This window comes from Erinaceus europaeus, chromosome 23, assembly GCF_950295315.1.
Source record: "Erinaceus europaeus chromosome 23, mEriEur2.1, whole genome shotgun sequence".
Taxonomy (NCBI): domain Eukaryota; kingdom Metazoa; phylum Chordata; class Mammalia; order Eulipotyphla; family Erinaceidae; genus Erinaceus; species Erinaceus europaeus.
Window position 1 is genome coordinate 4,832,923 of NC_080184.1, and position 22,773 is coordinate 4,855,695.

Sequence of the window (22,773 nt, forward strand, 5' to 3'; positions counted from 1 at the left end):
CCTTTATTTCTTCTTCTTTCTTTTTTTACCAAGTACTGCTCAGCTCTGGTTGAAGGTGGTGCAGGTGATGGAACCTAGAAACAGGCCATCTATTTTTTTCCATTGCTGGTGTTGTTGTTGTTGCTATTGCTGTTGGTGTTGCTGCTGTTGTTGTTGGATAGGACAGAGGGAAAATGAGAAAGGAGGGGAATACAGAGAGGGGGAGAAAAAATACACCTGCAGACCTGCCTCAACTTTTATAAAGCGAGCCTCCCTGCAGGTGGGGAGACAGGGGCACTAACCAGGATCCTTGTGCTGGTCCTTGGACTTCTTACTTTGTGCACTTAACCTGGTGTGCTACCACCCTGCCCCTTGAAAAAGGATATACTGTTTTAAAAAAATTAGATGGGCTTGCCTCAGTCACAAAACAAAGTCACTCTCCCTCAAAACCCGGACTCACTCACACCTTCATTTTGAACATAAATGAGATTCTAGCCAAGACCTCTATCAAAGACCGCTGTAGGAGGGCAGAGAGAGGGCTCCATTATCACTGCCTGGCTCCCAAAGGACAGGGGAGACTGATAACGGCATCTCAAGAGTCCCCTGTCCCCAGGCCCAGGCTTGGAGGGGGCAGCAGTGGGTCAGGGGCAGCACAACTGCCAGGAGGAACCCCAACAAGTGCAGGTCCCAATGCAAGAGCCTCCAGGCCTCTTCATAGCCAGCAGGGATGCAGGAGAGGAGAGGTGAATGTGGCTAAGTGTGTGGCAAGATAAATTCGGGGGGCTTGGCAGTGCCCCCTGCCAGCACTTACGCGGGTTGACACTCAGCCACGAAGGTAAGCTAACCGGTTCTCCCTCGCTCATTCAAGGACTCCGCAATATAGACAAGAGACACTGGGGAGAATTGGAACACTCTCGTTTATTTGGGGGTAGGCTCGGGTTTATATAGGGATGCAGACAAAGAACATTTTTCAAATACATCAGAAATTACAGGTTTCTTAAAGGTCAGCTTGCCCCTATGGTAGGGGGCTGGTATGACAAGAATTGATGCAGATACATAAAGGTCAAGATAATTAGTATCCTGATGCAGACATTTAATTACCCAAAGGGGTTTGAGAGGAGAATAGGGGTTGAACCAGTTAAGGTGAGATAGAGAGAAGATAAGCAAGGTTTGATGTAAATTTAAGGACATCAAAAGGCACTGTTACGAGTGTGTGATAAGGTGTGTTTTCCTTTGTGATCAGAAGGCAAGGTGAATTTTGAGTAAACTAAGCTTAAATCAAGCATCCATATGGCCTGCAGTAAGTGGAGAGAAACAGTGAGATCTCTGTTTCAGTGAGAGTCTGATAAGGGGAAACTGAGTCTGAGAGACATTTTTCCCCTTTGCTCATCTCTTGTGAGAGAGGCTAACAAGGGGGTGTCTTTCCAGTCCTTCTCCCAAGGATGGGGGAGTGGTTTTCCCTAAGCTCTACCAAGCTTACACATAGTGCCACCCCCCCCCCATTTGCTCTGGGACCTGGGTTCAATCCCTTGGCTGCCATTTGCAGAAGAGAAGTTTCACCAGTAGTAAAGCAATGCTGCAGGTTTTTTTCTTTCTTTCTCTCTCTCTGTTGCTATAATTCACATTGGTTTGGTCTCACTCCCCCGCTGGGAGATTTGGTTTAGCCCTTGCTAGTTTTGCGCTACTCCCTTCTACCTGCCCCCTATCCTACGTACTTCCTGGGTTCCTGCTGCTGCCACAGGAGGAGAAAGATGGAGGACGGATCTGTGTGGTGATTAGTTTAGGTTAGTTTTTGAATCGTTGCTCCTGAATAAAGAAATACAGCTTCTCTGCCCAGCCGTGTGTAACTGCCTGGGCAGAGAACTGTCTCTGTCTACCACCACGAACCTAGCCTGGCCTACTGGGGCCCCCAAACTTTAACAACATATGGCGCTCCACATGGTACCTAACCTGCACAACCCCCAGATAAGTGAATCTACTATGGGATGCTTTTCTGCTTGTGAAGAGGTTTCCAAAGGCCTGTGTCCTTTCTTCACAAGACTGTTTCTGTGTTTCTGGAACATTTCTCTCTGGTTTCTGCCTGCCGCCCACCCACAGAAGCCAGCTCGCTGCCACGTGACATGGTCGTTGGGCATGCGCTCCCTCCACACTGCTCGGCCACTGGGAGCAGGGCAGCAGACATGGCGGGCAGGGCTGCAGCCCATCCTAGCTGCCACTTCGGGGCACCTCGGCCCTTGGTTTCTGCACTGCTGGACCACCCGCCCTCCTGCTATGAAGTCTGGGCAGATACTGGACCACCTGGAGACTGCGGGCTCCCTGCCGGGACTGGGCCCCCTGGCCGAGATCCCCAACTCGGCTCTGAAGTCAGAAAAGCTAGAATACTCAGACATCCCTGCAGAGATCGCAACCTATAATTCCTGGAGCTGAAGTTGTGCAAGAGGCCACTGCTAGACAACGCATTCCCCAAACGGCTAAGACAATACAGATCTAAATTCGTGTTTAAAATGACATGTCTTAGTAACAAAGGTTTCTCTCCTTGTGTATTAACGACCATGTTTATGTGTGTGTTTAAGGTTTGGTAGACATTAACTTTAAGTTTAAAAATGTAACTTTAAGGCTATATTCCTACCAGACAGAGTTAGATGAAAAAGGTTTTCAACATAGTTCTTATAAATGTAAAATTAACATACATTTAAAGTCTGAGGTAAAAATTAGTTTAAAATCAATATATTTTAACTAAGTTGGTCTAAAAAAAAAACCCGCGCACACCTAGGGTGTGCCTCCATGGGTGTAACAAAAGGTTAAATAGACTTTTGATATGTAAAACTCTCGATTACCTTCTCAATTAGAAATGGTAGATTACAGAATGGTTATTTAATGATTCTCATGCCTGAGGCTTTTTTCCCATGGTTCTTCTGTTTACCTTTCCACATTTTATTGTTTAAACTTTAAAAAAACCTTAAAATAATACTAAAAAAGACTTCTAATTGTAGTAGAGTTATCAATTGTGGTAAATTAACCTGCTACAAGTTTTGTTTCATAAGTAAGTGAATTGCAGCTGTCAAGTTCTCTACAGAAAAGCGGAATTCCAATAGCTGACATTCCCCATCGAGACAGACATACAACAATTCACCTCCTGGCAATTCTTCGGTGGACATCTGCTTTCAACTGGCACTTCTATCGGACTCACTGGTACACCTCTTGGACACTTTGCACAAAACTAGCAGCTTCCCTTTATGCTGCTGGGTTTCTCAAAGACTGACTGCAGCCAGCTGCCTTGGGACTCTAGGCCATAGCCCCGCCCCATGATAGGTAACGCCCGTCGAGGCAAGTAACGCCCCCCAGAGGCAAAAGAAGCCCCCAGAGGCAGGAAATGTATTTTAGCTGATAAAGTCTTGCCCACAGAGGCAAAAACGCCCCCCTCAGGCCTTCCCTTGGCAGCACACTGGTTCTTGTTGCTTGCTTACATGTTCCTCCATGTTTATGCCAGTTTCTTTTTTGAAAATGCCTGTATGCTATAGGTTTCTGTTCACCCCCACACTCCTGATACTACGGTCATTTAGTTAAAAAGAAAAGGGGGAATTGTTGCTATGCTTCACATTGGTTTGGTCTCACTCCCCCGCCAGGATATTTGGTTTAGCCCTTGCTAGTTTTCTCACTACTCCCTTCTCCCTGCCCCCTATCCTACGTACTTCCTGGGTTCCTGCCGCTGCAGCAGGAGGAGAAATATGGAGGACAGATCTGTGTGGTGATTAATTTAGGTTAGTTTTTGAATCATTGCTCCTGAATAAAGAAATACAGTTTCTCTGCCAGCCATGTGTCCGCGAGTCTCTGTCTACTGCCATGAAGCTAGCCCGGCCTACTGGCGCCCCCGAACTTTAACGACATCTCTCTATCTCCCTGCCACTATCTCAATTTCTCTCTGAACTAAGAAATTTATCTATGAAATGAATGATGTTTATGGCTTATATCACTAAACATGGTGAGGTGAGAATTTTTTTGTTTTTTATATTTTATTTCTTTTCCCTTTTGTTGCCCTTGTTTTTTATTGTTGTTGTAGTTATTATTGCTGTTGTTATTGATGGCATCATTGTTATACAGGACAGAGAGAAATGGAGAGAGGAGCAGAAGACAGAGAGGGGGAGAGAAGACAGACACCAGCAAGCAGACCTGCTTCACTGCCTGTGAAACGACTCCCCTGCAGGTGGGGAGCTGGGGGCTGGTTCTTGTGCTTCACTCCATGTGCGCTTAACCTGTTGCACTACTGCCTGACTCCCACAACATGAGAAATTTTACCCATCTCTCTCTCTCTCTCTCTCTCTCTCTATATATATATATATATATATATATATATATATATATATATATATAATTAAGTTCTCAATAAAAGGAAAATATGTATATATAGTGAAAAAAGTCCAAGCAGTAGTGCAGTGGGTTAAGCACACATGGCACCAAGCCAAAAGACCGGCATAAGGATGCTGGTTTGAGCCCCCTGCTCACCATCTGCAAGGAGGTCACTTCACAAGTGGTGAAGCAGGTCTGCAGGTGTCTGTCTTTCTCTCCCCATCTCTGTCTTCCCTTCCTCTCTGGATTTCTCTCTGTCCTATCCAGCAACAACAGCAGCAATGGCAACAATGACAACAACAACAATAACAAGTGCAACAGAAATGAGGAAAATGGCCTCTAGGAGTAGTCGATTCATAGTGCAGGCACCAAGCCTCAGCAATAACCCTGGAGGCAAAAAAAAAAAAAAAAGTCCAACACTTGCACCTCACTCACTCACACATTACAGATAAGAAAATACAGGCTGGAGTTGGGCAGTAGCACATGCAGCAGGTTAAGCGCATGTGGCACAAAGCAAGGACCAGTGTAAGGATCCTGGTTCAAGCCCTCGGGCTCCCCACCTGCAGGGGAGTCGCTTCACAGACAGTGAAGCAGGTCTGCAGGTGTCTTTCTCTCCCTGTATCTGTCTTCCCCTCCTCTCTCCATTTCTTTCTGTTCTAACAATGATGACAACAATAGCAACAACAATAATAACTACAGCAATAAAAAGACAACAAGGGCAACAAAAGGGGAAAAAAGAAAGAAAATGCAGGCCTTCATATTCTCTTGTTTTATATGAGGAGGAGATTGAGGGGAAGGGGTGTTTCAGTACATGATACTGCTAAAGGACTTAAGCTAGGGGTGGTACGAGTGTTCTGCAGAAACCTATGAAGATGATATGGGAAATTACCCATGTGGCAACCACTGTACTCTAAACCGTTAACTTCACAGTAAAGCCGATAAAGTACTTTCTGACTTCTGAAAGTGAGTAGGAAGACAGATGAAAAGTCATAACCAAAAAGCAGTCAACCACTAAGTAATGCAGGCTTTGCAATCAGTTCTGGACACTCATGGAAACGTTATGATACAGAGAGCATTTCACAACTGTTGCATAGTGATGGTTCATGAAAAGCTTTGTGAACAGACCATTATATGTAGCTAGGACAACTTGTAAATGGGAACCATACATTCCGTGGGGGGGGAGGGGACAGCTAGATCTATATTGAGAGAAACAGAGTAAGAGATGTCAAAACCAACTCCACCCACCGTCCATGGAGCTCCCTTGGGGTCACTCATGGTTCCCTACATTCTGGGAGTGACTAACAGGGAGAATCCCATACATGGTAAAATGGACACTTCACACACTGAGAACCCTCACAGCCCCATTCATCCCCCAATCTATTTTAAAGTAACATTAACACAAAAAACTCTATAGGGGAGTGGGTTGTGGAGCATCTGGTTGAGGACACAGGTTACAATGTGCAAGGACCCTTCCTGCAGGGGGAAAGCTTCATGAGTGGTGAAGCAGAACTGCAGGTGTCTCTCTGTCTCTCTAGCACTCTCCTTCCCTCTCAGTTTCTGGCTTTCTTCTTCCAATAAATAAAGATAATTTTAAAAACTCTAAAGGGAGGAGAAAATTTTTTTAAAATGTAGCATATATTTTGTCAAATATAAGCATCTACAATACTTTTCTATCAATAAATAGAACATAGAAAATTAGTTTGCCATCAACAATTTCTGGGGACCATGATTTTGAGTTAATTCTTGTGTTTATGAAACTTTATGATTTCTTAGGAGCAATTTCACACAGTGACTTAGTTTAAAAATAGGTGAACATTGGGACTGGACAGTGGTGTTTTTTTATTTTTATTTATAAAATGGAAATATTAACAAGACCATAGGATAAGAGGGGCATAACTCCACATAGTTCCCACCACGAGAACTCCCTATCCCATCTCCTCCCTTGAAAACTTCCCTAATCTTTATCCCTCTGTGAGCATGAACCTAGCATCATTATGGCAGGTAGAAGGTGGAAGGTCTGGCTTCTGTGATTGCTTCTCAAATGAACATGGACATTAGCAGGTTTATCCATACTCCCAGCCTGTTTCTGTCTTTCCCTAGTTGGGCAGGGCTCTGGGGAGGTGGGTCTCTAGGACACATTGGTGAGGTCATCTGCCCAGGGAAGTCCAGTTGACATCATGGTAGCATCTGGAACATGGTGGTTGAAAAAGCATTAAGATATAAAGCAGAACAAAAAATTAAATAATCAGGAACCTAAAGACAAAAATATTTCAGATGATATGATTTGCTCATGGTGTTTTAAGCATGCATCCTGACATGTGTATGGACCCCAATTCGAACCCTCTTTCTCCATCTGCAGCAGGGATGCTTCACAAGTACCAAAGCAGATCTCTAGTTGTGTATCTTTCTGTCTTCCTCTGGATGTTTACTTCCTCTCTCAATATTGTTTTGTCCTTTCCAATGAAAATATTTTTTTAAAATGTCACCAGGAGTAGCAGTGGATTCATAGTTCTTGTGCTGAGCTCCAGCAATAACTCTGGTGTCAGTGGAAGAAAGTAAAATAGATGAATGATATTGCTTTAAAAAAGAAAATCATGTGGGCAGCAGAAGACAGTGGGAAGACTAGCAGACCTGCGTTGAAAGATGAGCCCACTGTCCCGGCAAGTACAGACCATAGTTTCCAGAGGTCTGAGTGGGTCTGACCCCAGACCGTCCCCCCGGGGATGAGATATGGCAGGTACCCCCTTTTCTCTAGAATTTATGATGGCTGGACCTGTGGACATGGGTGCCTTTCTACACATGCCACCTCCCCAATTTCCTTCTTTAATTAAAAGCCATGGATTCCTGTGTGTGTTTAACTTGAAAACTGCCAGAAAACATCTGTTTGCTCAGCTGCCCCCCTTCCCTGCCCTGCTGCCCTAAAGTGCCTGCAACTTACCTCCAGAAAAATGTACATTGTAAAACTTGTGACCGAGCCTTGTGTGGTAACTTTTTACGTGTGATCGAATAGCCTGTAAGTCAAAATTTGACTATGTATTGTCTTACTCTGTGTTTGGGTTAATGGTTACCTCAACCTTCTCCCCAAGATTGGGATATATATACTTGTTTTTTCCTTCAATAAATGAGTCACCCACCTTTCTGAGGCCTCTCCCAGAACTGAATGACTGTGATTCTCATTTCTCCAAGCCCATCACCCCTGACAAGCAGTTACCCCAGAACTCCCAGAGGACTCCTTTTGACCCTCAATACCTGTGGCCGGAGGCGGGGTGGGGGACCCAGAGCATCAGCCCGCAGACCTAGTCAAGAATGACCAGTATCCAGCACCACAAGTGACCACAGGTGATGGTGAAGTTGGGGTCATGAGTGAAGGTTGTTCATGCCACTGGCTGTAGACTGAGCAGCAGTATGGATGGGACAACAGTGGGGCCCATAGGCATTTGAAAGGTGGTAGTAGTGGGATAAAATGGGGCTAGAATGGCAGGAAGTGAGTCATGACAAACAGGAAGCAAGCAGATGTGCAGAAGCTGGGAAGCCAACGGGTTGTGGACAGTGTCATGTATTCATCATGTAGGCCACAAAGCTTGTATTTCTGTTTTTCTTTCTTTTATTTACTCTTTATTGGAAGATTAATGTTTTAGTATTGTGGTTTTTCTTTTTTCTTTTTTTTTTTCCTCCAGGGTTATTGCTGGGACTCAGAGCCTGCACCATGAATACACTGCTCCTGGAGGCCATTTTCCCCCTTTTGTTGCCCTTGTTGTTGTAGCCTTGTTGTGATTATTATTGTTGTTTATGATGTCATTTGTTGTTGGATAGGACAGAGAAAAATGGAGAGAGGAGGGGAAAACAGAGAGGGGAAGAGAAAGACAGACACCTGTAGACCTGCTTCACTGCCTGTGAAGGAACTTCCCTGCAGGTGTGGAGCCAGGGGCTTGAACTAGGATCCTTAGGCCAGTCCTTGCACTTTGCACCATGTGTGCTTAACCTGATGCGCAATAGCCTGACCCCCATTATTGCAGTTTTTCAATGAACAACACATTTGGACTATTCTAAGGGTTGCTCATCAACACATAGTTCTCACTAAGGTCATCTCAGTCACATGATACTTTTGAAATGGAAAATCAGATTGATTTGTAAAAATTTGGTAACTGTGACAGACACATGGGATAAAAACCTAAGAATATGCATTTCTCCTGGGGTCCATTTTATTCCTTAGATGTTTCAAAGAGTTCTTGTCAGGTCTGATCAGAATAATGTAACACTTGGGAGCAAAGATGCACACTAGGAGACCAGCACTGGAGGCCAAGATGGAGAAGATCTCCAAGGCCACCATGAGCTTGCCCTGGGCACTGTGGTAGACAGGCAGAAAGGTGACCCAGATGCTGCAGAACACCAGCATGCTGAAGGTCAAGAACTTGGCTTCATTGAAGGCATCAGGCAGGTTGCGGACAAGGTAGGACAAGGAAAAGCTTACCAGGGCCAAGAAGCCCAGGTAGCCCAGAACACAGTAGAACACAGTGACTTAGCCCTTGTCACACAGAATGACCAGGTGCCTGGGCTCAGAGCCTGTGTCTACATCAATGAAGGGGGGAGACAGTCCCAGCCACATGCCACAGATAACCACTTGGACAAGAGTGCAGATGGGAATGACATAGTTAGAAGCCCCTCATGCCAACAGCCACCTCATGGTTCTTCCCGGCTTCATGGATTTGAATGCCAATAGTACAACAATGGTTTTTGCCAACACAGTGGAAAAAGCCACAGTAAACACAAGTCCAAATGTGATTTGCTGGAGGATGCAGGTGACTGGGTGTGGATGCCCAATGAAGAGAAAGGAGCAGAGGAAGCAGAGGAGGAGGGAGATGAGCAGGATGTAGCTGAGAGTCCTGTTATTGGCCTTGACTATGGGAGTGTCTTGGTGCTTCACAAAGACCCACAAAACCCCAGCTGTGAGCACAGAGAAGCACAAAGCTGTGCAGGCCAGAGCCATCCCCAAGGAATCTTCAATGGACAAGGAGGTCACCAGCTTGGAGAGACAGTGAGTTCTCTCTTGGTTTGAATATTCTTGGTCTGAGCACTGGCTACAGTCTTGTGCATCTAGAGAGATAAGCAAAGAATTGTATTTATTCACAACATTTATTTTTTTTAAATAATTTTAGAGTTGATTACCTTCCAATCCATTATCTATAATGACTCCTTCAGATGCACACAATAGATACACCAAGATAAGATTTCCTATTCTTGATCCTAGAGAAATGTTTAAATATAAGACTGGCACATTCCAAAAGGAATTTCAGTCTAAGGCAGGTCTAGGTTGTCTAATCCTCTGGTTATGTGATTTATCTTTGACATGGATTCTGTATAATAGTTCTTTACATTCAACACTGGTTTGTAATAGACAACCTCGAAATTCTCTGAGTTAAAATGCTTTTATGATTTAATTAGAGTTCTCATTTTTATTATTCACACAAAAGCTGAAAAAGAGAAAGAAGCATCCTAAATCTCTGAGAAAATATTTTTCTGCAGAAAAAAAAATGTATCACAGTTCTTCTTGAATATTCTGATGAGAGATAAAATCTTCCCTTTATACAAATCAGTAATGTTTAAAGATGTGGGGTTCACGTAGCCCAATAGCCTCAGTACAAGAATGAAGTTAGTAGCAGTCTTTATTTTTTTTTCTTTATTTTTCCAATAAGGCAGAGAGAAACTGAGAGGGCCAGTGGGGATGGAAAGAAAGAGACAAAGACAGATACCTGCAGACCTGCTTCACTTCTTGTGAGGTGTCCCCACTGTTTATGGGGACTGAGTTTTCAAAACCGGATCCTTGGGCATAGTAAGACATTTGTTGTACTTTGATCCTCTAATTGAAAATGCAGCCCCTTAGGGAGATTTGTTGGGATGGTAGGAAAACTCTCTGAGGAGGGAAGCCTTACTACTCATAACAACCACATATGGTGGGCAAACTTCTGACTAGGCCGTGCAACGTCATAATACTCAGAGACATTAAAACAGCACATGGAAGTACACGTGGTAGAGAATGATGTTGTTTCACAGCAGTGAAAAATCAGATTTTAACAGGGTCAGCGGGTTAAAGTCCATGTGGCACAAAGCACAAGGACCAGAGTAAGGATCCCCGTTCAAGCCTCTGGCTTCCCACCTGCAGGGGAGTCACTTCAGGCAGTGAAGCAGGTCTGCAGGTGTCTGTCTTTCTCTCCCCCTCTCTGTCTTCCCCTCCTCTCTCTATTTTTCTCTGTCCTATACAATGAAGACGACATCAATAACAACAACAACTACTACTACAACAATAAAAAGGGCAATTAAAAAAGGGGAAATTAAAAAAAGAAAAATCATATTTTGGAATAAGCTCAGTGAGAAAAGACCTTCTTATTAATAGAACAGTAAAATTAAAGTAAGAATTAAAGAGTTAATGATTTAATGGAGGGGGCTGGGCAGTGGTGAACTGAATTAAGCATACATTGTACCAAGTCCAAGAATCCATGCAAGAATCCCGAATGGAGCCCCTGGCTAACCACCTGTCGGGGGAATGCTTCCCAAGGTGTATTATCTTCCTCTCTCTGTCTCTATCTTCCCCTCCTCTCTCAATTTCTCTCTGTCCTAGCCAATAAAATGGGGGGATATGTGGCTTCCAGAAGCAGTGGATAGCACTGAGCCCCAGCAATGATGCTGGAGGGGGAAAAAACTGATTCAGTGGAAATATTGGGCCTAGAGAGGTATCACTATGGTTTGCAAAAAGGTTTCATGTCTCATTCTCTGAGATCAAAGGTTCAATCCTCAACATCACCACAAGCCAGAATTGATTAGGGCTCTGCTTGATCCCTTTCTTTCTTCTCCTCCTCCTCCTCCTCCTCCTCCTTCTTCTTTTCACTTTTTTCTTTTGGGGGGGATTAATGTTTTACATTTGACAGTGAATACAATAGCTTATACATGAAGAATAGTTCTCAGCTTTCCACATAGCGATACAACCCCCACTAGGTCCTCCATCATCTTTTCTAGGATCTGTATTCTCCCCTGCACCCACCACCCTAGAATCTTTTACTTTTGTGCAATACACCAACTCCAATCCAAGTTCTGCTTAGTGTTTTCTCTTCTCATCTTGTTTTTCAACTTCTGCCTGTGAGTGAGATCATCCTATATTCATCTTTCTGTTTCTGACTTATCTCACTTAACATGATTTCTTCAAGCTCTATCCAAGATGGACTGAAAATGGAGAAATCATTTTTAATAGCTGAGTAATATTCCATTGTGTAATAGACCACAAATTGCTCAGCCACTCATGTGTTGTTGGACACCTGGGTTGCTTCCAGTTTTTAGCTATTACAAATTGCTATGAACATAGGTAGACACAGTTCTTTTTGAGTGGGTATGTTTGGTTTCTTAGGGTATATCTCCAGGAGATGAATTGCAGGGTCATAGGGTATTTCTAACCTTGTGAGAGTTCTCCACACTGCTCTTTCCACAGAAGTTGGACCAAGTTACATTCCCACCAGCAGCGCAGGAGGGTTCCTTTGTCCTCACAATGCCTCCAGTATCTGTTGCTGCAGCTTTTTCTGATATATGACAGTCTCAGAGGAGTCAAATGATCTCATTGTTGTCTTTATGGTTGGTCTCTTTCTATATCTGTCTTTCTCTTGGCATCTCTCTCATTAAAGTAAATAAAATATAGAGGTCAGTGGTGGTGCACCTGGTTAAGCACACACATTGCAGTCTACAAAGACCTGGGTTCAAGCCCCCAGTCCACACCTGCAGGGAGAAAGCTTTGAAGTGGTGAAGCAGGGCTGTAGTTGTCTCTCTGCTCTGTCTCTTTCACTCTCTATCACCTCCTTCCCTCTCTATTTCTTTCTCTTTTTTTTTTCTGCTTCCAGGGTTATTGCCTGTACTATGAATCCACTTATCCTGGAGGCCATTTTTTCCATTTTGTTGCCCTTGTTAATGTTATTGCTGCCACTGCTGTTGGATTGGACAGAGAGAAATCAAGAGAGATAGGGAAGACAGAGAAGGGGAGAGAAAGATAAACACATGCAGATGTACTTCACCACTTGTGAAGTGACCCTCCCTACCTACAGGTGGGGAGCTGGGGGCTCAAACTGGGATCCTTACAGGTGCCTTGCACTTTGCACCATGTGCGCTTATCCCACTGCACTATTGCCAGTCCCCCCTCTCGATTTCTGACCATTTCTACCCAATAAGTAAATAAAGTTCATAAAATAAATAAATAGAATATAAAACGTTCAAGTATACAGGCCCTTTTCACTAAGTGAATAGCAAAAATCAGATGAAAGTTAAAATAGGGCTCAAGGATCCTGGTTTGAGACCCAGGCTCCCCACCTGCAGGGAGGGGGTGTCACTTCACAGGCGGTGAAGCAGGTCTGCAGATGTCTATCTTTCTCTCCCCTTCTCTGTCTTTCCCTCCTCTCTCCATTTCTCTCTCTCTTGTCCAACAATGACAACATCAATAACAACAAGAAGAATTACTACAATAATAAAAAAATGAGGGCAACAAAAGGGAATAAATAAATATTTTTAAAAAGAAAGTTAAAATAGTGAAATAAAGCTTTAAGCAATTTGTGGGATGCTGGGGGCCAGGCGGTGGTGCACCTGGCTAAGTGCACATGCTATGATTAGTGGAGTCCACTGATGTAATAGAAGCCAATATCCAACTTTTGCTTTTCATTGAAGTAATTCAGGTCTCTGAGTACAAGTGAGCACTGATAAGTTTTCCTACCTTGTGTATTTGTAATCTCCCCTGTCAGACAAAAGACACATTCAAAGCAGCAGATTGCCTTAGCCTGTATAACTTTCTTGAATCCTGGACCACACTTCTGTGTACACACAGATATGGGAGGCTAAGGTAGAAAAGAGAAAGTCTGTCAGAACATTCCTTTTGTATTGTGGTATAAACAGATATCACAAATATATCATCTACAAGACTTTAAGAGTGGCATGAGGTCCAGTATTGTGAAATATATATATATTATAGAACTGATGTCCAAAACTCCATCTTGTAGAGCTAGCTGGAATTCTTAGTATTCATTTCATAATTGCCAGGAAAGATCAGAAAATCAAAGCTTTTGATTTTCATTACTCTGATAATTAGTGACGCTGAACATTTTGTTGTTGTTGATCACATACACATTATTTTGGGGGGAAATATCTATGTATGGCATAGGCTAGATGGATCAGAATTATCTAGTCATGTCAGTAAATAAATAGTAAATAGCATTAAATGACTTAAGTCATGGTGACGTCTAGTATAATATTGTCAATTCTAACCACAGGATTTTCAAAGTAAACCAAGCTCCCAAATAAGTTGGTGATCATAATTATCTACTTCCTTCTCAAACTCTAAGACTGCATAGAACTTTCCCCATTCTCCTTAAAATATTTATTTCTTCCAGTTCTGAAATATCTGGGACTTTGCTTATATTTCTTGATGGTTCTCCTCTTAACCCCTTACCCTGTTATACTGCCTCTGCTGACCTTAAGAAGAAAAAGTAGTAATACTTCATTGGTTCTTTGTCATTACCCAGACTTCACCACTCAAAGCTGATTTTTCCAAGTAGAGAGACAGAGAGAGATAGTAGAACATGGTAACTCTCTCCAATGCAGTAGGAGTCAAGTATCAGTCTACGTTTTGCTGGCATTACAGCTAAACCTAACACGTCCCCCTTACATAATGTAAGTAAGCATTTAAAATATAAGAAAGGCCAGTGACATTTCTGACTTGGATAGCATGTTGTTTTGTCATCCTTTATCACTGCCCTCATGGGGCGCGAGCGCTTCCACACTACAATCATCCTCTCTGGCATTATGCTATTCCACTGCAGAATACTGTGCCCCAGGATGGTTTCATAGCCCCCATGTCCACTTGGTCGATTCCAAATTATATTCCTCCATGAGGATCATTTCTGGAACCATCCGTTCCACCCCGGTTCCATGGCTGCCAGTTCTTAGCAACATCGCCCCACCAGATATTCGTCGGGATGCGGCATCATCTAAGTTCATTTCCCACGTCTACGCTCGACCGGACCTGCCAATATGCGTGGATATCTTCGCCCACCCTGTCCAACGCTTGACGTCTCGTCACCCAATCTGGTCCCCTACGCCTACACTGAACTTCTCTGTTCCAGACTCTTGGAAACAGAGTTGGCAGTCAGCTGAGGTAAAGAACAAACACCTCATCACAGACCCCTGCAAGCGTCCACCCGGCTTTGACCTAACATGTTATGATCGGGCCCTCCTCAATCGCTATCGAACAGGCCATGGCCGGTGCGCCACTATGTTCCATCGCTGGGGAGCCAGAGACGACCCGAACTGCCCCTGCGGCTACAGACAGACTATGACCCACATAGTCAATGACTGCCACCTCTCCAGATTCAAAGGAGGTCTCAAAACTTTACATCAGGCTCAACCTGACACTGTTGACTGGCTACGGAAGAAGAGCAAACGCTAGAAGAAGAAGACTGCCCTTTTGCCTTCTCTATCTTTTATATAAAAATAAAAATAAGTGGTGTAAGCTTTATCTAAAATTTAAAAATTGTGAAGGACTATCAAAATAGTATGCACTCAGTACATTACACAGTAAATATGATGTTAGTTATAAATCAGAAGTGTGAACACTCTATCTCATGTTAAGACTTTATTTAGATGTTTCTATAATGTCCATAAGTAGAAATGAAATGTTACTGTACCTTTTCCAGTTCAATAGGCCATTCTATGGCCTCTTTATTGAGGACCAAAGTTTGGTTATTTTTACCATTGACGACAAACTCTCCCACCTTAACTAGGAAACCATGAGCTGCAGGAAATGACACAGTGTTCAGGATATCGTATTGTTTTACTGACTTTCTTTGGTCTTCCAAGGATATGTGTTCCCCAATGCTGTTAGTAAACTGGATGTTTCTGAGAAATAAGTGAAGCTAGAGGAAAAGTAAATTTATAAATGAAAAGTGTGTTCAAATTAGAGACTGAGGTCCCATGCCTATCAACACATCCTTCCCCCAAATTTAAATGTTCTTTGTCATAATAGTTGTTTATTATTTATTTACTTAACTACTTATTTATTTTATTGTCACTAGGGTTATTGCTGGGTACCCGTGCCTACACAGTGACTCCATCATTTTACTGGATAAACCACTGACCAGTCCCAGATTTCAGTGCTGTCTGGATGGCTGTCAGTCAGTGGCACAATGAGAAAAATGAATTCTCTAGCCATAAAATAAATTTAGAAATCAATTAATTAAATTATAATGTTTCCTATAGTTTTGTTTATACATGGACATTTGTACAAGACAGACCAATGAAACCTGGTCACTCACTAAAGGGGGCACTATAGACACTTTACAAATTCTACATGCACTATATATAGTATTATCTATGCTGAAATGAACCATAACCCAATCTGCCACAATTCTGCATGCTTTAAATAAAAATATGCAAGGGACTCATACTGTAGTCTTCAAAGAAGTCTTAGTTTATGATAAAATTGTTTTGATATATTTTACTGATCTATATTTTATCATGAGTTATTTGTTATGGAACTTTTGTTTATATTTCGAAATAATCTCTATTACTTTAAAATACACCAATTTAATGCTGACAAAATAGCTTCCTTCATTCAGAGATAAGATAGTTTCATTCAGAGATAAGACTTAAATAAGACTAGGAAAATTTGTGAATTTTTTTATGAAACCATTAGATTTATTGAAATTAAAAAATATAACACAGAGAAAATAGAGTTAGGGATTTTTCTTTTCTACCTCTATCCCTTTAGTGTTAATTCACCCTATTACCAAACATTTATTGAGTTTAGTTCTACACTATTATTTATTCTACACTTCTTTTCTAATCTCAATTGAATTGCCAGCATTCTAAATTCATTACTGTTTTATATATATATATATATATTTCAAATTTTTATTTCTAAAAATGAAACACTCTCAAGAACCATAGGATAAGAGGGGTACAACTCCACACAGTTTTTGTCACCATATCCCATCCCCTGCCCTGATAGCTTCCCTGTTCTTTAACCCTCTGGGAGTAGGGACCCAGGGTCACTATGGGATGCAGAAGGTAAAATTTTATTATTAGTTCATTTTAGATACAAAACTTCTGTAAAGGATGAAGGAGAGATGATGGGAATCCAATAGACATTGATGCAGAATTATGATAAGTTGGTGGAGGTGTGGTGTGCCCTCACCTGTCTGGGGGAGATAGAAAGCTGAGTATCTGTGAAACCAGCATTTCCCGTGTCTTCAGGAAAGTTATTGCACCAAAGCAAAATCTTCTTAGGAGACAAGGGAAGAAATGGAGGAAGGGGAGTTGGTGTCCTAGTGTGTGTATGGTGGGAACAAAGACCTCCGGGTGGCGGAGAGTGTCTTGCAGGTACCAAACCGCCTCTCATGGGGAGATGAGAGATTGTATTTATGTGACAACTGTACTGTAAACCACTAACTTCTCCAATAAGACATATTGAAAACTGTTTCAAAGCAAAAGAGAAAATTATATGTGTTAACCCACCTTTAAATTGAGAAGAAATCATTTTCTGTAAGTGATTAGAATCTTTTTTGTAAGGATACACAGTAAGAACACTATTGAAGAGCCCTTGATTTCTTTACGGACCCTTGCAATTCAATGCCTATTACTTTTCTGATGAACTTTTTTTTTAAATTACTAACAGTCAGGTATTATGCCAGACATGTCAGAAATTCTTTGCTGTCACTCTAGCTTCGTCTCCAGCCTCTATGGTGTTTGTCTAATCCCAAGGTAGATCCAGATAACAGGTCAAAAGACCTTCAAGCTAACAGAGGCCTTATCTGATATCCCTAACTATGCCTATATCCTTTGGATAAGGTCAGGATTTACAGAGTAAACACAGAACCTGATATAATCACTAGAGCTGGAGATTACAGGTCTGATATAGAGTAGTCAGCATTCTAGGAGAGAAATCATTCAATTTTGCATGCCTTGAGGATATTTATGTGAACACAAAGATGTCTATATTTCTGTACATCCTTCAGATGTTTATATTTGTCACAACCGTATGCACATATACCTAATAAATAGAGGGAAAAGCAGACTGTGCAAGAGGTGTAGGAGACATTTAGCAGGAGTTCATTGAAAGGTATACACCATGTGTCTGCAAGTACACATCCCCTTTGGGGGGACATTAATAATGGTCTGATGCATTCAAACTCTGCTCTCCAGCTCTGTTTTATAAATATATATATATGTATATATATATATATACATATATATATTACAAGGTCATTTTCATAAATTCAGCCAAATATATTTATATAACAAATCAAGAAGCCCAGAAATATACCCACATAGTTTAAGCAAAGTGAAAAGATAAAACAAAATAAAAGAAAAAACTTTATTAACAATGTTCCCAGCATACTTGTCTTTGTAATTACAGAAGGAAAAAAACCTTTGCTTTGATTGAGAAATTTTAACTCAGAATTTGTAGTAGACAAATAAAAGCTATGAAGGGTAACTCTGGATTATACAAGCACTTCTTTGATACCAGAGCTCAAAAGAATTCATCAAAATGCAAACCTGAGCTATTAGTAACGACTAGTTGAACACACTAAGAGAATGGAAAAGAGGAAAAACTGAGAACAAACGTTTGTCAATTATATTTCTCACACTCACATAGACAGTGGATTATGGGATGGGGAAGGGGGCGCACCTGATTAAGCACACACATTACAGTGTACAGGACCTGGGTTCAAGCCCCTGGTCCCCACCTGCAGGGGGAAAGCTTCACAAGTGGTGAAGCAGGGTTGCAGGTGTCTCTCTTTCTCTCTCCCTCTTCCCTTTCAAGTGTCTGGCTGTCTCTAGGCAATAAAGAAAGGCAATAATTTTAAAAATAGTGAATCATTTACCATCCAGGTGAAGTTTGGATTGGCTTGGACAGCCAATAGAGTTGTTGTAGGTCTAGTTGTGATTTCCAAGAGTAGAGGGGGAAGAAGCCATCCAGCAGCAGGTCCCCGTCCCTGTAAACACTAGGCTTCAGGAATAGAGGGCAGGGAGAAATGTCCACGTCCATGTTGCAAAATAGAGGTAAAGACTGAAGGAAAAGAAAAAGACAGATCAGAAAGGATGGCATGGCACTGTTTGTTAATGGAGGTACCTATCTGTGCATCTGTGTGTTGAGTCATAAAGATTAAGGCAATCCAGGGGCCTGCAGCTAAGTATTCAGGTTGGGACAGGTATCCCTAACTGTGCCACAGCAGAAATGCACTGCTGTTCTTTTCTGAAGCTCATGAAGTCAATGGGGGCTTGAGCTGGACTAAGCCCAGGACAAAGGCAAGGCCTAGAGGTGACCATGTAGGAGTCACAGTGCAGAGACTTCAGCCCCTGTGATTCTGTGTCAAACAGCTTTCAATGTCCCTTCTTTTTACCAGCTTCATTGCAGTGCTTTGAAGGAGCTCTGGGAACCCTCTGCCCTGGGGCTCTGCACCTGCCCAACTTTGGTCACTCTGGTGAAAACCACTTTGGGAAAATGTGTTTGGATTCTCCTTCGCCCTTGGCATTTGTGATTTCATCAAGTTTAGTGGCCCAAAATAAATCAATTAATTCTCTAGGGGTCATTTCACTCGGGGGCAAGTGAGTCTCCAAACAGGTGCATGATTCTGCAAGGAGTTTGGGGCTGTTGTGGCAGGACAAGTCTCAGGGGCCCTTCAGGGTGTGATAGGTCTGAGTTTGAGTCAAACTTTCTCCAGCACTTTTGTTTTCTCTGATGATTTATGGAAGTCTTTCAGGATGGATCACAATAGCATAAAATTGCAATGCCACAGAATCATGGGCTTGATAATCATTCAGTAATCATCTGGGCAGGGGGATGGATGTCATGATTAAAAGCATCAGACTGCATAAGGTCAAGAGACGGGAACACTTTAATGATGACTCTTTAGTCACCATCAGGCCACCCCATCATCTTGGGTCCTAGTCAGGGAGTCTTGAGATTCTCATAAAGACATGATGGGCCTAGGCCTAGATCCCTCTCTCCATCATCACTGGTCATCTTCATCAGGAACAACACAATAGAACCCTTGGTGGGCCCCCATAGGACCTTGCCCTCAATGTGGATCAACAATGTTAGAGAATGTTCCACCCTCCGAAGTTATTCTGGATAACATACTCTACCACTGGTGGAAGATGGGTCCTGAAATTGGAGCATCTTGGAAGGTTCCTATCATGACTACAGAATGTGAGCTCAGATCTACAGGGATACAGAGATCACATAGACTCATAATTTGAATATGGGCCCCAGATCAAATCAATGCGGTTTACAGTCAACAATATTTATACACCTTTCCCATATTTGGGAGCTACTCACTTCCCTGATCCAGCTTTCTCATCCTTTTTCCAGCCATGGCATCATATCCCCAGACAATAACTTGGATCCACCTGCATATCAGAGGTCAGGCTCAAGGAAAAACTCGTATAGTCATGGGCCCTTAGGAATATAACTAAAATAGGCCTACTAGCTATCTTCAAAACAGAGACACCAAATTGTCATCTGCAATATCCCAGCCTTTACATTCATGATTAGTCAACAATTTGGCTGTTTATGTTAACTCTTTCTTCAGCCACCAGGTTCAAGATGCTACCTTGATGCCAACCAGACCTCCCTGGGTAGATGTCCCCACAAAGAGTCCTAGAGCCCTGCTTCTCCAGAGCACTGCCCCACTAGAGAAAGAGAGAGACAGGCTGGGAGTATGGATGAAGCTGCCAAAACCCATGTTCAGTGGAGAAGCAATTACAGAAGCCAGACCTTCCACCTTCTTCACCCCATAATGACCCTGGGTCCATACTTCCAGAAGGTTAAAGAATAGGAAAGCTATCAGGGGAGGAGATGGAATATAGAGTACTGGTTGTGGTTACTGTGTGGCGTTGTACCCCTCTTATCCTATGCTTTGTCAGTGTTTCCTTTTTATAAATACATTTTTAAAAAGCAGCAGGTTGAATTCTAGGCAAGGAATAGAAGCCTATCACACCACTTGTAGTAAATGTGCACAACTGGCCCTCTCTCTCTTGTCTAGGGTGATCTATGCTGACCCAGACTCTGAGGAGACCAGCACTAAATCCTTATATTTAAATGAGCCCCTGGGTTTTCAACATAATCATTTTAAGGGATACAGATACAGAGAACAGGGCTCAAGTGGTGCCACATTTGGTGTTGCACAGGATCCTGGTTCAAGTCCCGGCTCCCCACCTGCAGGGGAGTCGCTCCACAAGCAGTGAAGCAGGTCTGCAGGTGTCTATCTTTCTCTCATCCCCTCTGTCTTCCCTTCTTGTCTCCACTTTTCTCTGACCTATCCAACAATGACTACATCAATAACAACAACAATAATAACTAAAATAAAGCAATAAGGGCAACAAAAAGGAAAATAAATATTTAAAAATTAATAAAAGTAGAAATTTAAATTAAAAAATTAGAATACATACTGGTTTTAGAAATAAATGGATAAAATACATGAATTTTTGCAAATAAAAAATACAAAGTATGGCTTAGAATCAAGAAGAAAGACTGGAGGCACATATTTTGTTGAAGTCTTTGTGATTGCATAGTTTTAATAAGTGATTTCTGTCAAATGCCACTCTTGCATTTCATGCATACATAGACGTCGTCATTGTAGACAGTTACTTGGAGTCCAAACTGATAGCCCCATTCTAACAGACAGGGAAATGCAAAGAACTCAGAATGTTTCAGAACACTACTGAAACATAACAAATGTGGGATTGAGAATTAGTGAATTAAAGTATTGCACTAAGGTTATACAATCAAAATATAGTGGTATTTTCATCAACGTAGATGTAAATTTCTGTAGTAGTACAGGTAGTCTCAGATAAACCCATAAAATGTCATTTTATGAATGTACAGTCAAAACAATATTGAAAGAAATATCTTTTTTATTAATACTTTTTATTTTTAAAATGGAAAGTCCGACAAGACCATAGGATAAGAACGGTCCAATTCCTACCACCAGAACTCCATATCCCATCCCCTCCTCTGGTAGCTTTCCTATCCTTTATCCCTCTGGGAGTACAGACCCAGGGTGATTATGGGTTGCAGAAAGTGGAAGGTCTGGCTTCTGTAATTGCTTCCCCACTGAACATGGGCATTGACAAGTCGATCCATACTCCCAGCCTTTCTCTCTCTTTCCCTAGTGGGGCAGGGATCTTTGGAAGTGAGGCTCCAAGACATATTGGTGAGATCGTCAACGAGCGAAGTCAGGTTGGCATCATGGTATCATCTGGACCCTGGGGCTGAAAAAGAGTTAACACGTAAAGCAGAACAAACTGTTGACTAATCATGAACCTAAAGGAAAGAATATTGTAGATGATGATTTGGGGTGTCCATTTTGGATAAAGCTAGTAGGTCAATTTTATGTAAATTCCAAGGGGCCCATGACTTCAATAGTTTTTGTCTGAGCCTGACATCTAGTTTGCAGGTGGACCTAGGCTATTGTCTGGGAAGATGATGTCATAGTTGGAAAAAGGACTAGAGAACTCGATAAGGGGAAAGTAGCTCCCAAATATGGGAAAAGTATATAAATATTGCTGACTGTAAACACCATCCATTTGATCTGGGGCCCAAATTCAGCACAGGAGCCTGAGCAACCTTGACATCCCTGGAGGTCTGAGCTTGCATTCTGTGGTCACAAGGAGGAACGTTCCAGGTTGCACCAATTTTAGGACCCATCTTCCTCCGGTGGTAGATAGAGTATGTTATCCACCGCACCTTCGGAGGATGGCACATTCTCTACCACTGTTGAGCCACATTGAGGGCAAGGTCCTATGGGGACTCACAGCAGGGTCCATTGTGTTGTTCCTGAAGGATATGACCAGTGACAGTGGAGAAAGGGATCTATTGGAGGTCTAGGCCCATCATGTCTGACCCACACAACTGTTAACCACAGTAGCTGTGTGTTCACTCTACTCACAAGTGAAAGTCTATTGAGTCTTGCCTGTTATGCTGTATTACACTCACCCACACCATTAATACAAGTTGACTTTCTAATATGTCCAGCATTAAGGACCATGTGCTAAATCAAATAGGACATTGGACAGAGGTATGATCTCTTCATACTGACAATATTAACAATTATATACAATCATGAGACCAGTAAAAATTCAGCATACTGAAAAAGATGTCACCTAGGAAAATGAGATGGATGGGGGTGGGCAACTCAAAAGGCATCTTTACAGAAAAATAAATAGAGAGTAAGACAACTATCAGTAAATGTCAGAACCAGAACCATCTACCTGATAACTCAGAAATAGTCAACAAGTTACCAGATTTAGGTCAAGCTTTGACTGAATCGGCATAGCTTTCTGATAAGTGGCTTCAGTGGCACCTCAGTTACATACTCATTTGCCACTCAGAACTCAAGTCAACTGAGCTATGAGCATAAGGAA

The 22,773-nt window shown here is 42.3% G+C and overlaps 1 protein-coding gene across 1 annotated transcript in view; it reads right to left on the reverse strand.

Moving 5' to 3' along the window:
- The window catches only part of LOC103127989 (vomeronasal type-2 receptor 116-like), a 32,839-nt gene extending 10,442 nt beyond the window's left edge, over positions 1-22,397 (reverse strand). Inside the window, 6 exon segments of the mRNA XM_060182211.1 lie at positions 680-740; positions 8,528-9,420; positions 13,067-13,187; positions 15,033-15,260; positions 20,972-21,024; positions 22,346-22,397. Coding sequence (XP_060038194.1) covers positions 680-740; positions 8,528-9,420; positions 13,067-13,187; positions 15,033-15,260; positions 20,972-21,024; positions 22,346-22,397 — 1,408 coding nt within the window.
- Positions 22,398-22,773: the final 376 nt, after the last annotated feature.